The sequence below is a fragment of the Delphinapterus leucas genome, chromosome 8, assembly GCF_059928025.1.
Source record: "Delphinapterus leucas isolate spDelLeu-1000000601 "Yukka" chromosome 8, BTC_Dleu_Yukka2, whole genome shotgun sequence".
Lineage (NCBI taxonomy): Eukaryota > Metazoa > Chordata > Mammalia > Artiodactyla > Monodontidae > Delphinapterus > Delphinapterus leucas.
The window spans coordinates 72143740-72160716 of record NC_143136.1 but is presented as its reverse complement, the minus strand read 5'-3'; the positions used below and the strand labels follow the sequence as shown (position 1 = coordinate 72160716).

The following is a 16977-nucleotide window of genomic DNA, read 5'->3' as shown; positions in this document are numbered from 1 at the left end:
AATAGAGTCCTGTCGAATTTTTGTGATGGCTATCATTAGGCTTCGAGGCTTCACCAGATGACCTTCCCCCAGACCCTCATATGTCTTGCTATGTGCTGGAAAACATTTATCTTCTGTTGAGAGGGAACTGAAAGATCTAGAGGAAGTATTTCTATAAAATATGCTGGGCAAGAGGGAAGAAACCTTTATTTGTTTAGCTGATCGTGGAAAATATATGGAGCTCAATGCTGTCTTGAGAAAGGACAAAGAAAAATTTGATAAAATAGTTCCTTGGGGTTAAAAATTGGAGCCTGGGAGGCATGTTGTTCAGATTTAAAGTTCAGATCAGTGCTATCTGCAATCAGTGACTACTCATACCTTGCTCTTGCTGTGGTGTGTCACAAGCTTTTCAATTCCCTTATTATTATAGCTGAGGTCATGGAGAAAGTGGTATTACAGTATCACAAACTTTTGACTCTCTTCCCCCAGAAAAATCAGGCCCTGAAAGTGGTTTTTATAAAATGTAGACGAAAAGACATTGCTCTAGTTATTATCTTTGTTTCCGAAATGTTTGCAGTTGATGCTAAGGCTTTAACTCAGAATAAACCAAGACTTCTCTCTCAAGAAGAAATTACCAATGGGAGCAGATCAAATTCACCGATACAGGTGCACTTACTAGAAATGCTGGATATAATGTGGTAGTTCCTGTAGCTGGAGGTATCTCAGCTTACTTGGTTGGATGAATGAAATCTGGACACAGTGGTGAACTATACTTAGTAAAGTTGAAATGTCACAGCTTCCCTGGCATGATGTGCAAGAGGAAATCCAAAGGCTTAGAGTGACCGGAATATTGAAGTGAATTTACCATGTGCAATCTGCATACCCACCCTACTCCTGATACTGCTTCTACAGCAGACAAGGTCTAGTCAGGAGGCAGAAACCACATGATCAATTTGAACAGCGAAATTTTGTCATAAGGAAGCAACAACTAGTAACAGAATATGAACTACTAAGAGGGAAAGAGACCTGTAAAGAATACCGGAATAGCCGATGTAGGGAAGAGCCACTTCCTGTATGGCTGAGGTAGAGTACTAAAATAAACTTGGAAGAGGGTCTTTCTTCTCCAACCCCTCATTCACCCAAGGCTGAACTTCAGACTTTGTTGGAAAGGATGTGGCTGTTGCCCACTGGATGGCAGAGAAGCTCACTGAGGTATCACAGATCAAGGCTGGTACACAGGAGACACCACCTGCTGGAGTGCCAGAAAAACTTGCTGGGAATCTGCTATCGGGGTGACAGTAAAGTTAGCTAGAAAGCCAACCACTGGCATCCCAGAAAAACTCACTAATAAGCTGCCTGCTGGGATGTCAGTGACACTCACTAGACGGTATACACTACTGGGTCTCTCCTGAACACAACTGGCAGAGAGGCCGCCAGCTGGTGAGGAAGCCACCCACTGGCAGCCACAGCATAAGACCAAGAAGAAAACACTTGAACCAGGAACAGAAGCATTTTCCTCTTCCAGTGTGTCTCTAGGACCCTCTAATGACAAGGTCTAACATAGTGCCAACTGGCAAAGGAGAAAAGGAGAATTCAGCTGGGGTTATGATGAAATACAATTGGCCATGAGATGGTAACTGTTGAAACTGAATAAGGGGTACACAGGATTATTATGCTATTCTGTCTTCTGTGTATATTTGAAATTTTCCATAATGAAAGGTTTTTTGTTTTTGTTTTCCTAAAGCATGGGCTCTGGAGTCAACCTGCCTGACTTTGAATCCTGACCACTTAATGGCCAACTATTTGGGGGCTCTTTTTCCCAGTTTATAATAATAGTACCTACCTCAGTATGGGTATAAGGAGGATTGAAATAGATATTATATGCAAAGCAATTACAGCAGAACTGGCCTGTGTTAAGTTCTCAATAAATCTTATCTATGACTACTATTTGTATTATTTATACTGGTGCTGACAGTTTTAATTTTTTAGATGCATAATACTAAAACCACCCCGCAAAAACGAATATCTATAAAAATAGAAGTTGATAATTCATAAAAAGTTATTCCATAGATTCAGGTGGTTTGATCTTTAGAATACTTGTATCGATCTGTTATATATTTGTGCCTCAAAGAACAACTTACCTTATCTTTGATTTTGTCAGCTCTAGCATCCAAAGGCTGGGTTTTGTTTGGTTCCTGACTACACTTTCGATTTCCTCCACCTGAGCTTATACTTTTAGTTTGTCCCACAGAACTTGAAGCAGTAGTGGATAGTACAGATGTGTTGATACCAGATACAGACGATGTGTTGTTTCCATTTATTGACCCATTTACACCTTGAAAGTAAAAATAAATATATTTATGCAAGAGAATGTTATTCAGCCATAAAAAGGAATGAAGTAATGACATATGCCACAATGTGGATGACTCTTGAAAACATTATGCTAAGTGAAAGAAGTCAGACACAAATTATGATTCCATCTATATGAGATATTCACAACAGGTAAATCTATAGAGATAGAGTGCAAGCTAGTGGTTGCCAGGGACTGGGAGAGGGAATAATAGAGAGAAACTGGTTAACAGGGATGAAGTTTCCTTTCGGGGTGATGAAAATGTTTTGAAACTAGATAGAGGTGGTTGTTGTACAACACTATGAATGCATTACATGTCACTGAATTGTTCAGTTTAAAATGGTTAATTTTACATTTGTGTGAATTTCACTTCAATTAAAAAATTTTTAGAAAGATAATTAAATGCGAGTATTCCCCCTTTCGGAGCAAACTCCCCAAACACTTAAGTGAAAAGAAAGGTAATAATAAACCATCTAAAATGCTATTATAATTTGCAAATGTATTCTAACCACAGTTATCAACTATGAAATATTAATGACAATTTAAAAGAAAAAGGCGTACTAACATATTAGTTTTAATTAATTTAATGCTTAATTACAGAAAAAGTAATATATTTTATTGAGTGAACGTGAAGGAGGTAATGAGATACAGAGGAAAAAGCAGTGGAGTCTGGAGTTAGAAAACCTGGGTTAAATTCTGGTATGCAATGTCAACATGTAAACAGTGCTTCCTTGAATAACTTATTTAACCTTAGCTGCAAAATGACAATGCTTCCAATCTCAAAGAGTTATTATAAGGATTAAGCAAGACAATGTGAAAGTGTCTAGCACAATGCCCCATAATTGTTACTAAATGTGAACCCTATTAAAAATAGGTATTGAAATGGAGGATTTGTAGTACTTCACTTAAAGTTAACATGGATACCTTTTTCAGGACCATTTCGATTACTTTTTCCCGAAGCCCTCGAATGGAATGAAGAAGAATCATGATTCTGGGCTGGAGGAGCAAACAGTGGTGGAATTCCCAGTAATGGTGGAAAGAAGGTTGCCCCTGCACGCGTATGAGCATCTGTTGTTCGCCACCATTCTGCACCTCAAAGCCAAACACCAAACAAGCAAAAATATTTGAATTAACTTTCTAGCTAATTTAACAGTGCTTTTTATATTTTATTCCTGAAAAAAAACTTCAAATTTCATCTTGGAACACAATTGCTGAATTACACATAGTTCTGATCATCTTTCTAATTATAAGACAGCTGGTTAGAAGTTATACACTCATTATTCTGCTCATTAAGACAGTATCCAAGGATCTTCACTTAGCAGCTTCCTTGAGTTCAAATTTATGAAGAACAAAAGTAGTCTATGGTTTTAAAAATAAAATGGGAAACTTGGAATATTAAAGAACTATTTGACTCTTTGATGACTTACATCATAATTTTTCTAAATTAGTAAAGAAACAATGTTTAAGACTATTTTAATCTACTTTAAAACCTTAGAATTTAAGGTTACCATCTACAACCTATGTTAAGAATTTCCTTAAATTACATACAATATAAAGCTGGCTTTGATAAATCAGGTGGTTTAAATAATAATACAAAGACCACTGTAATCCAGCATATCTCAAATGCATTTATGGAAGAAAACATCCTATACTCAAAACAATAGAGATAGCAAAATCAGTAAGCCTTTTTTTTTGGGGGGGGGGATGTCTAAGCAATGAAAAGTGCTTCAAAGAAGATTTTTAAAACAAGTTAAGTCACATTAAAATATAAAAGATTTATAGTTTCTCCCCTTAAAGTTAATGAAGAAAGCCTGAATTTTATTTATACTTCCTCTCATAAATTACAGATAACAATGTTTTATCAATGTAAAATGACTAAATGGTAGAAAATCATCAAATGCAATTTAGATATTCAAACAGTGGCTTTTAGTTAAAACTTTTAGAAAAGGAGAGAAGACAAATTTTATAGAATACATTATTTAGGGAAGGGTGAAGATTAAGAAGAAATTTGAAATAACCCAATGGACAATCTTGTATTGCCCCATGTAAAATCTTGGAAACAATATTTTCCAATTGGCTAACCAGCTAGATTACCAAATCAGTTATTACCTTTCAGGCTAATCTTCCAAGAGATATAGGATACTTTTCATTGACTTGATAACCACGAAAAAATTAGAGGAAAAACCCCAATAATATAGTGTGGGAAAAATTCAATATTGTCAGTGTACTGTATTATATGATCTTTAAAGCTTTTCTAGGAATATCTCTTTATTAAAAATAGGATGTTAAGTGATGTGCACCTTCATTAGCTAAAGACAAAAGTTTAGCTTAATAAAAAGTGAAATGTTCATGGTAACTGACGTTCTGAAAGGTCTAAAAAACAGTATAAGCAGAAAACTGCAAAAGCTATTCTTCTGCACTGCAGGAAGGCACTGCTAGTGAAATGACACCAATGTATATTCAGCAGTGGCTGAATGATGGGAACTGAACCAAGAATAACTACACAAAACCATAAATCATTTATCTACTGTTTAGATGAAAGAACTGTATGTAGATAGGAAGAAAAATTATGTATTTGGGGCTTGTATTAGCACAGCTGAAATCTGTTGTTATTTATAGGTTTGAAAACTAGGTCCTACATAGCTGATAAAAAAGGAAACTTCAGTTTCCTGAAATATTCATATTATTTAAAATAGAGTCTATAATTAAAGCATTACAGTTGAACGTTCAGACTTTGTAAACAACCCACAAATCGGTAAGGCAGTCAAAGTGTAATAAGACTCAAATATTTTAGACATAATCAAACTCAGAAACAACATAAAAATGTACTTAGAATGTCAATGGTAAATAAGCACACAATAGGGATTAGAAAAAAACACAACTGGAAAATGTGTACGTTATAAATAAGGTGACACCATGAGTAAAAATACAAGTAAATAAGATCAATTAAATAAAAAGATGAAAAAGATAGCGCTTCTGATCACAAGCTTCACAAATGTCTAATAATTCATGGGAAATAACAGAATTTTTGATAAGTGATGAGCTTATTTCTCTTCCAAATTTAAGAAAATAAAAAAACAAAATTTAGTCACTCACAAACTAGCTTGTTGATAAAATGAAATATACAAAATAAGAATCACATAAACCAGCACACGATGAATTTCTAAATGTATTCAAGGGCAGTAACTGCATGGTAACAACATTAATCATATTCAACTGAAAGATTCTAATATTTCAGAGGATATACTGAATCTCAATTTGAACATAGAAGACAGGAGAATTTAAAAATCTTTCAAACTTGATAGAGCCAGATACGTCATGAAAATTCACGGTAATATAAAAATATAATGATTAAAAACTGTAAATGTTTTAAAAGAACTTACCGTGAAATACTAATTCAATATAAAAAAACTTTACTATACTAATATCCATTAAGTAATTTGCATGTGTTGATTTAGTCATCTGAAATGCAGACACATTTAGAAGTGGATAATATTTAAAAATAAACTATTTCTCTTTTAAAATTCCTAGTAATTTCTTCCTGTGTGTCTTCATCTATTTAGTAGGTGATTTAAAATTTTTGGCATTTTGGTTACCCTTCTGAATAAAACTAATCATAGAAAATTTAAATTTAAGTTATACAAAACGTACAACTTAAACAAATGAGGCCTCTAAAACAAGGCATAGTCTCTGTTCACTTGGCAAAAAAGTATGCTTATACAGGCATACTTTTACCACTAAAGACTCTGTCTTGTAATTGTCTGTTTATCTATCTCCTAAAAACTATAAGCAACATAACATATACTATGTTAGTATATTCCTCAGTGCTTGGCCTACTGCACAGAACATAGTAGATGCTCAAAGAACTTTGTATAAGAAATGAATGGGGCTTCCCTGGTGGCGCAGTGGTTGAGAGTCTGCCTGCCGATCCAGGGGACACGGGTTCGTGCCCCGGTCCGGGAAGATCCCACATGCCGCGGAGCGGCTGGGCCCGTGAGCCATGGCCGCTGAGCCTGCGCGTCCGGAGCCTGTGCTCCGCAACGGGAGAGGCCACGACAGTGAGAGGCCCGCGTACCACCAAAAAAAAAAAAAGAAATGAATGAGTGAATAGTTTATGTAGGCTAGGGAAGTTATCAAAATTTTTTTCTATGCAGTGGAAGTATCAACATTATTGAAGTTGAGATGAGTAACTCTTTACACCTGTTAACCATGTTTTCAGTGCAAAAGATATTTGATTTTAATTATACAATAATTACATTGTGGTTTAGAAATGCTCAAAAGTAATTAATACTTTATATATCAAATATAATAAACTATGATAAAACAATTTTTAAAATTTAAGGTACTAGCAACTATCTATATTATCTATTTTAATTTTTTATTCAGCAATACTATATTTCAGCAAATACCTATTGAATACTCATCTTGCTAAGCAACCATGCTCAAAACTGACTGAAATAAATTCCTATTAGTATTTTTAAAGCAAATGTCAAGACTTAGTTTAAGACTTTGTTTTAACTTTCTAGCCACATTACTATCTCCTCTCTGAATTAAAGAAATAATATGACTCAAGAAATAGTACTTGAAATATATACTTAGCCAACTTTCCATTCTACATATATAATTCAAACAGGATACTTGTTTCCTTTTAAAGAAACACTCGACAAGAATAAAAACAATGATGGCTACCAATTACATACTAATTAGGTGTGCTAAACACTGCATTCAGCACTAAACATGGCTTAGCGCCTTTAATCTTCACAAGAACCCTAAGAGGCAGATACTATTATTATTATTATTGTTATTCTCATTTTTCAGATGAGAAAACTGAGGCTGAGAGGTCAGATTACTTGTACAATCAAGGTCACACAGCTAAAACGTAACAAAGCCAGATTTAAATTCAGATCTATTTGTCTCTGAATTATGCTCTAATTTTTAAACTACTTTCTATAACAGTAAATCATGCATCCTTAACTAAAATTTATTAAGGTAAAGTTAATCACTGGAAACACATTAAAGTTTAGACTTTCAAAATAATATAACAAGAGAAATTACAGCATGTTTGTCTAAATTAAGCTTTAATTGGTGTCTTACTGAACTCCTGAATCCTCATAATCTGTAGAATTTGGGATAATTCTGGTCTTCCTGCCACACAAGTGGTGCAAATCTATGGTTGTTTTAATGAAATATGAAAAAAATAGAAATTTAAGAGCCAAGCTCATCTTACTTATAAATGCAGAGAAATGAGAACTCAAAATAAAAGTATATTCATAATAAGAACTGGACTCCAGTTTTCCACTGTAAGTTAAATATTTTTTTAAAAAATCAAATAAAGCTGAGAATAATTAATCAAACTCTATACTTCTCATACATATACTTTTCTACTTCAATAAAAAGCATGAGAAAAACCTGGCCTAATTACTCACTTTTGTGGCAGATGCCTATTTTTCTAGCTTAACACTTGAATACCTAGTCAGTTGTGCTGCCACCTAGCACAGAGTGTGTTTTATTTTTTTGCACAGGATAAAAAGGACTGAGTTAATTCTTGCACAAGAGCTTTAACATACCAGGCATAATACTATTCTTTTTGTTCAAGTTAATTACCAAACTACTGCTTGAACATTTTCAAGCTTTCCTCCTTTCCTTGAACACTGTTTGTAACAGATGTTTACCTGGAAAAGACGCTAGTTGGGGATGTGCAGCTAAGGCTGTGGGTGTACCAAGTGTCCCCAAACCACCAAATTCTGAATGCCCTGAGCTGGCTGAATGCAGACCAAAGACTGGGTGGCTGACCACTGGGAAGGCACTCGACACTGTGGACAGGTTAAACAGGTGATCCCCAGCTGCTCTGAATAAATGTCCTGGGAGGGAAAAAAACACACTTAAAGTTGTACTAGAAAAAACAGATGAGATTTATCTGATTTCAGCGTTCACAGTGGGTTAAAATTTATAATAGTTTATCTATTAAATTTTTATTATACCTTTTTTCTTTTGCATTTCTGTTCTTCAAACCCTGCAGAATGTTTCTAGAAACATGAAAGTACTCTAAAAATAATTAAAATGAATGGTATAACCTTATTTACGTTGAATTTTGAGATTTGAGAATGACACTTTAAGTACATAACTTTCACTAATTGTAAAGCTTGACCTGCCGAAGTGAGGCAAACTTTCTGCTAATACATTTCTGCACATTAATATTTTATCAAAATTTTTTACTCATAAGAAGGAAGATAAAAACATCTAGTTAATACGAAGTTGAAAATCAATAAAATAAATCCAGAATCTGTCACCAATTCATTACTCAAACTGTCATACACTCTAGGCAAAGAGTTCCTAGTTTCCATGTGCCAGAATTAAAGCTATGTTCTCCATCGAACATCTTTTAGGTGAGGAGAGTTGATACCAAAAATGGATTATATTCTAGCCTAATAAGGCAATGTATACGACAGCATAAAGATTTAATAAATAAACTTACTAATTTATTTCTAAATGCATCCGAGCGTGGTTATCAATATAAAAATCATTTTTAAACATTGTGATAGAAAGTTCATATTCAATCCAAATGTGTGGTTTTTCAATCTCTACGTTTACTCTAAAGAGAATCTAGTACTAAGTGTCATAACCCCAAGTTGCAGTGTTATACCATCAAAAACACAACTTATTTTTCATAGTTTGTAAGGATTTGGCAGAAGATTTGTTAATACTTGGAAATCTTCCTTTTACTTCCGGGAAATAATTAAGTTTCCCTGGCTTGATACTGTGAAAACAGAATATCAAAAACCCACACTCCAGGCTATCTTAAGAATTTACTGCATGAAAGCTATTGCGCTCTGTGTTAAAATAAACATAAGGCTTCCTTATTATCCTGTTTATATCAGACCTGACTATGCACTACAATATAGTTTCAATACAATATGTTTAAAGTAAATTAAAAAATACAACTTAAAAATAAGTATATTTTTGTTATCATTTAGTTATCAACAAAATCCCTCCTCTTTGCTTTTTTTATTCGCTGAAAACTAAGAGGAAGTCATCAAAGAGGTCACAGTGTACTCTCATTGACTAATATAAGCCCTATCTTCTTTACTGAAATAACACTATATTTTTCATTGAAGTAGTAAGATTTAAATAGATTGTATCAAGTATACCTTACATTAGCCTACAAGGTAAAAAGTTCTGATTGAGGGTTGAGGTCCCACTATAACAAAGCAATAAGTAGATCTCATAGGGAAGATCCTCAAAGTGCCTTTACAAGGAAGGCTCACAAAGAAACTGAGGGAGGAGAACAAGGGAAGGATACAAACTTGAGTATATTTTCTAAGTCAGCCAATCTTAGTTTTTTTCATCAAAGCCTAAACAGAAAATCTGTGAATTTGGTACTTTTGTCTAATCAGAATTCTAGACTGCAATTAGCACTGAAGTTAAGTCAAAACAAAATAGGGCATGCTACTGGAAGAAAGGAGGTTACTCAAATATCATTATTTTTAAGACTAGTGCTATGGCACCAGAAAGATTGTGTAAATTTTTTTTTGCGGGGGGGAAGAACAAATTCTCAAAAACCCAGCTAGTTTCTCTAAAAAATGAGCCTATAACATTAAGAGCCAGTGTTTATTTTCACATGTGATTGCCTATAAAATCCCCGATTCTCACTAATCAATTCAACTTCCTGAACGACATGTCCTTAATCAAATGTTTTATTTATAAACATACTATGATCTGTTACATTTCCTTCTACATCAGTTTTCTTGATAAGCAAGTTGAGCTAAACATTCAGTTTGTGAATTTTAGAATCATTTTTCATTTATATTTTATAAAATAAAAGTTCTTAAATTATATTTGTCAACTATATATATGTAGCAGTGACTTAATACAAAAAGTTTTGTGAGGTAAGCTCAAAACTACACAAAATATTATAAAAATTCAGAACACATTAAAATTATAAAGGGTCAGAAACTGATAGAAATACTTGCTAGTAAGCAGCATTCTTAGATGTATAGTTAAAACATTAATTTTCTAATTGTGAAGAAATAAATGAGCTTAAACCTTGGAGTCTCAAGAACAGAAAACATGAGTAATGCCTGAATGAAGTTGTTACTCTTGCAGCAATAATTAAGAATCGATCTTACACAACTTGATAATTTTAAAAGTTCTTTTTTTTAACTCTAAAAAGAGTGATATCTAGAAAGAGCTGAATATAAAATTTCAACAAAATATGAGCTTTATTCACCATAGATTCAAACTGGGGAAAAAAATATAGTCTTGTTCACAGAGTTATATCTATGCTTAGCAAAATTACGAAGAAGCTACCTTACTCTATTTTCTTATTCTTTCTTATAAAACTTTTGAAGATAATTAAAGCATAGAAAGTACTCGAGTGACAACAGAATCGATAGGGCCTATTCCTTGTTGGTAAGAAAAGGTTCACGTCTGTATTTAGTAAAGAATATCAGGCCCACATTATAATGATTACATTGATACCATGCATTATTAAAAACACACATTAGAGATTTTCTTTGCTTTACATGGATAAAGTTATACAACAGAAGAGAAATAATTTCATATTACATTTAATAATCTTTACTAAATTTTGCCTTTATAGCAAGAATATACAAGTCAGTGATACAAAAGTGTATCTTTCTCATTAAGTACTGTTTTTGCCACTGCCTTTAAAAAAAAAGCCAGCTACTAATTCCATGTAAAAACCTTCCAGAATTACTGTTCTTTATTCAACAGTTTCCATAATTCACACATTTCATGAACATATCTATTAAGCACCAGGTGCTACGTTTAGTAATTAGCATACAAGGATGAATAAGACATAATCCCTAGTCTTAAGGAACTCAATGGTTTGAACATAATTGAAGTAGTATAAGACTGTTTTTCATACCACAATGTATAAAACAAGTTAGTTAATATTTTAATATTATAAACTGGTACTGTCACATACAGGACTTAGTAACACATCCCAAATACCTAAAACAGTGTCTCGTACATAGTAGCTATACAATAAACATCTGTTGAGTGAAGTGATTACTCATTAAGAGCAGAAGAGGCACATCCATGGGACTGATTCCAAAGGGCTTCATCAGAATAGGAAGTTGTCCTGAATTTTCATTTAAACTTGCAAGGATGCTTCTTACTAGTTTCCTTTTGCCTTACATGTCACCAACCCTGAGTCCTAATTTTTTTTTTTTAATTACCACTTGGCCTTTTATTTCTCCTTGATTCCATTTAGGCCACATGTTGGATTTGATCACATAAAATTCTACCACCTCCAAGTTCTTAAATTCTTAAATTTTACTCTAACCATGGTTTCCACATTTCCATTTCCTTATTTCTCAGCATGACCGTTGGTCTCTCTCAATTTTCTACCAGTCCCTTGACCCTATCTATCTCCTTCCCTCTCAATCCCATCTCGGCATCTCTCCTTGTTAACCTTGAAAGAAAACTCTTACACTTGTATGTCTACTTCCTCCTCACTTCTCAGAATCTTTAATAGCTGTGCCAAGTCCAAGCCTCCCTTCCATTTTGTCTGTAAAGGAACTTAAGTTTTCCTAACCACTAGATTCCATTAATCTTTGCCCTTCTCATTTTTAAGCTGTCTCTATAAATCTGGCATTGCTGATTACCTCTTCCTTATTAAAACCCATGTTTACCCTTAAGCTCTGGGTCATGGAATTATTTTGATGTTCTTCTTAACTATATTTTTCCATAATACTACTGTCCACTTTACTGGGTTTTCTTTTTTCTAAATGTAAGATTCTTAAAGATTTTGTTCAACTGTCTCTTTTTTCCTCTTTATATTTTCTTCCTCAGTCATTTCATGGGCTTCCACTATTTTAACTATCACTTCTATGCACATGAATTCTAAACTAGGATTTTAGCTCCCTGAGAGCAAAACTGAATCTCATTCATCTCGGTAATCCCCAATACCTGGCATAATCTGAAATATAACAGGTGCTTAATGAATGTTTCCCACTGTTGTATTTTGGGTCACATTATTTCTTCTTCTTCAGACCCTCCATGCTTATATAACATGCTCTTTGACTTCTTCTGCCTTTTATAACCTTAACTATCCTTTCATAATCATCTCAAAAAAATATTGCCCAAGAAGTATTCCTGAATCTCCCAGACAGATATGTTTTGGACCTCCTTTGAATATTCATGATTATTCACAATCTGTCATCATACCATTACTAGAATATAAGGTTATAAAGGAAAGAATCATTTCTTAATCATTTTTACTCTGTACAAAACACTGTATAAAGCAAACTGTTAGCAGTTGCAGGGATAATACTTCATAATAATACCTGCTGTGGATAACTCTAAAATGGTAGTTTTCAATTCTTTGTTTCTCTCTTCCTTTAAAAAGCTAGAACAACCAGGAGTCATTTTTAAGTGATAAAAATATATCACATTTTTTCTCTGTTCCAATTATAAAAAGCATTCACATGTTACTAAAAGCTCTTTGGGTAATTAGAAGCTAATTTAATGACATCTATGTTGTGGCTTTAATCTTGTTATACAGCAAGAGGGTGCTGTTTCGGTTACACCCTTTGGTTTCATTGCCAGGACAATGCCCTTCGCCTTCTCCAACTGTCTTGAAACTTCAAGCTACTGTTCACAAGGGGATTTTTGATCACAGACTGGAGATGACTCAGTGAACTCTACAACTACATTTACAACAAAGCATATTCTGTATTAACAAAAGAGCAGAATATCTTCTTATAGGAAACAAAAGACAACACAAGCCAAACCAGCTCTATTAGATTTATGACTACAAAAATAAAATTATTTGGATATTAGCATGCCCTGCTTTTGGAGAAGTAACTTTTTTCTACATTAATATACCTAATATCAGAAGATCCTCCCAAATAAAAACCTGTTATGATTAAAACTCTTCAATTTTGCTCAAAGAACACATTTGCAAACTGATAAATTACATCATAAAATGAAAACAGTTTTAGAACACCATAATTATTCTTTTTTACAGATATTAACATTCAAGCGTAGTTTCAATATTATAGATGCAACTTTTATTAGTTTCCATTTTAACTGACAGGTAACAATGTGCACGTACTGTATAATGAAAATATATGTCTGTAATGTCTAAATCCTCAACTTACGTTATAGTAAGCTGACTACTTTTTAGCAGAGCTTTTCAGATTGTACCAGCCAATCTATATGTAAGTGATTAAAAGCAGTTACACAAAATGCCAGTGTCTCAGTAGCAATGCACGGTAACTGCAAGTGTCTTTATTAATATTAATGAACTCCACGCAGCGACACAATAAGGTTTTTCCCTCCCACAAGAACAAAATAATATAAATACTGTACTAATGTCTTGAACCTACACTACCAGTGGACAAATCTCCTATCAATCAGGAAAAGCCCAAATAGCAGATTAAAACAAAATGATTATAAGGAATAAGTATCCTAAAGCGTCTAATCTTTTTTAAAAAATCAAGGAGACTGCTTACTATGACAGAATTCTACCTATGCTGTTTTTTGTGTGCTAAAAATGCCTTTACTTTTTCACTGCTACACAAACTTGTTGCAGCATGTCTTCTAACTCTTATCTCTAGTTCTTTAAACTGTTAGCACATTTTACAGCATTGCAAAATCAGCCTCTAGTATACAACCTGCAAAGTATGGTTAATCATCAAAAATGGTAGCACATTTAAATATAGGTTACAAGAGTACTTTAACACTAGTAATAACTGTGTGTAATAAACAAAGTGAAATTACTGTAAATTAAAGAAATGCTCAAATTACTGGCCCATATTTTTAAATTCTTCAACATATTAATGTTTAAATATTCTGAAACTCACAAGGTACAAATTCTACAAACTTGAACTTTGATTAAAGAGCAAACAGAAAGAATTCTATAGCTAATAGTGACAAAATATTCCCCCCAATAATCTTCATTTCATTCCTTTATTCTCATAACTTTTTTAGTAGTTAACCTTTACATTTTAACATTAGAAAAGCATGGTATGGAAATAAAGTCTTTCATTTTAAGTATTTGCTTTGAGATTGTTTTAGACTTACAAGAGTTGCAAAAGTAGTACAGAGTTCCAACTTCCCCTGTGTTTACATCTTATATGATAAAAAATAATTTTCAAAGCCAAGAAGTTAACCCCGATTAATTAACTAAAATAAAGAATTTATTCAGATCTCATTAGTTTTTCCACTAGTGTCATTTTCCTGTGCTAAGATCCAATCTAGGATCTCACATTGCATTTAGTTACTGTGTCTCCTTAATTTTCTCCAATTTGTGACAGTTCCTCAGTCTTGTCTTTCATGACCTTGATACATTAAAGAGTACTAGTCAGGTAGTTTGTAGAATGTATCTCAACGTGGGTTTGTCTGATGCTTTCTCATGATTAGAAGAGGTTAAACATGATTGGGAAGAGTACCCAATGTGTCCTTCTCAGCACAACATATCTGGGGTCTGTGATGTTGCTATATGGTGCTGGTGATATTAACTTTGATCACTCGGTTAAGTTAGTATCTGCCAGGATTCAATATAAAGTTACTAATTTCCTTTCAAACAGTCTTTTCATTAGAAAAAAAAATCATTAAAAGTCTAGGTAGGGCTTCCCTGGTGGCGCAGTGGTTAAGAATCCGCCTGCCATTGCAGGGGACACGGGTTCGAGCCCTGGTCCGGGAAGATCCCACATGCCATGAAACAACTAAGCCCGTGCGCCACGACTACGGAGCCTGCGCTCTAGAGCTGGTGAGCCACAACTACTGAAGCCCACGCACCTAGAGCCTGTGCTCCGCAGCAAGAGAAGCCACCGCAGTGAGAAGCCCACATGCCACAATGAAGAGTAGCCCCCGCTCGCCTCAACTTGAGAAAGCCCGCACGCAGCAACGAAGACCCAACACAGCCTTGGGAACAAAATCTACTACTCTACATAACACTGAACATGGTGAACAAGATTTTGATTCAGTTCAGCCAATATATATCAATCTTCAGGCAAATGACTATTCTTCAAAGATAGGAGCAGCTGCTCTTTTGTAAAAAAGCATTTTTGTTACATCTCATGAAAGAATTTAGAGTTCACAGATTAAAATACTAAAATTACACTATATTTTATATATGTTTCTATATTCAAATATAGATGTACTTTATTTTTATAATGAAATATAAAAAATAACAGTGAAAACAATCTAATTCTAAAATCTTATTTTACTTATGTTTCAATAAAGAAGTCTTAGATTTCCCATAATGAACAAAAATTACTAAAACCAACTTTGAAAAACACACGTTTCATTGCTACATAAACTTGTTGCAACATGTCTTTAAACTCTTTTCTCTAGTTCTTTAAACGATCAGCATATTTTTACAGCATTGCAAAATCAGCCTCTAGTTTACAACCTGCAAAGTACAGCTAATCATCAAAAATGGTAGTGCATTAAAATAAAAGTCATATATTAATTTGCTGGGGCTGCCATAACAAAGTACCACAAACTGGGTGACTTAGAACAACAGAAATTTATTGGCTCAGTTCTGGAGCTACAAAAGTCTGAAAGCAGGGTGTGGGCAAGGCCATGCTCCCTCTGAAGGTACTAAAGAAGGATCTGTTCCATCCTTCTCTCCTAATTTCTGGTAACCTCAGGCATTTTTCCTATGTCTTCACATGGGCTTCTTTCTGTACACATCTCTGTGCCTAAATTCCCCCATTTTAATAAGGATACCAGTCATTTTGGTTTAGAGCTCACCCTAATAACCTCATTTTAACTTGATTACCTCTTTTAAGGACCCAATTTCCAAACAGGTCACATTCTGAGGAACCAGGGATTAAGACTTCAACATATTTTTGGGGGGAGGAAGAAACAATTTTATCCATAACCCTAGGTTCATTTTTAAGATTACTTAGTTGATTTGAAGGCATTACCTTTCTTTAGTAATTTACCTATAAAATTCTAATTAAAACTCTGAAGTTCTACTCATGAAAGTTAGTTAGGTAAGGACTCCCCTAGTGGCGCAGTGGTTAAGAATCCGCCTGCCAATGCAAGGGACACGGGTTTGAGCCCTGGTCTGGGAAGAGATCCCACATACCGCGAAGCAACTAAGCCCGTGCACCACAACTACTGAGCCTGCACTCTAGAGCCTGTGAGCCACAACTACTGAACCTGCATGCCACAACTATGGAAGCCCGTGCTCCTACAGCCCATGTTCTGCAATGAGAGAAGCCACTGCCATCAGAAGCGCACTCACCGCAAGGAAGAGTAGCCCCTGCTCGCCACAACTAGAGAAAGCCCACGCGCAGCAACGAAGACTCAAAGAAGCCATAAATAAATAAATATATATATATATTTTTTAAAGTTAGGTAAAATATATTTCAAAAATACCTGGTGCCTTGTGATCAAACCCTTCATTAAATAAATCTACTGAAAGGCAAAAAAAGCTAGACAGTTGAACATTCCAGGGCCTTTATTTGTGACTTAGAGATATCTAGAATATAGACAACTAAAAAACAATTATTGTTATAATAGTTCATACTATAATATAAATACTCAAAGAGACTAAAACTTTGTCTTTATATCCAAACCCTCAAGAATAAGCCTATCTCATTCTCTTGACGATTCTCTATTGACTGTAAACGTAAGCTCCATCTTTTAAATAAGAAGTTCTAATT

General features: G+C 34.2%; 1 protein-coding gene across 15 annotated transcripts in view; it reads right to left on the bottom strand.

The window, feature by feature from the left end:
- BAZ2B (bromodomain adjacent to zinc finger domain 2B) overlaps window positions 1-16977 on the bottom strand; it is a 385114-nt gene that overhangs the window by 104489 nt on the left and 263648 nt on the right. For 10 of the 15 annotated variants that reach the window (XM_089915998.1, XM_089916011.1, XM_089915997.1 and 7 more), the window contains 3 exons: window positions 8002-8190; window positions 3254-3421; window positions 2121-2314 (listed from right to left, as the gene is read on the bottom strand). In XM_089915998.1, the coding sequence (XP_089772124.1) occupies window positions 2121-2314; window positions 3254-3421; window positions 8002-8190 (551 nt within the window). Of the gene's footprint in view, window positions 1-2120; window positions 2315-3253; window positions 3422-7423; window positions 7497-8001; window positions 8191-16977 lie in introns of those variants that run through there. The other 5 variants (XM_089916000.1, XM_089916010.1, XM_089916012.1 and 2 more) reach the window with 4 other exon arrangements.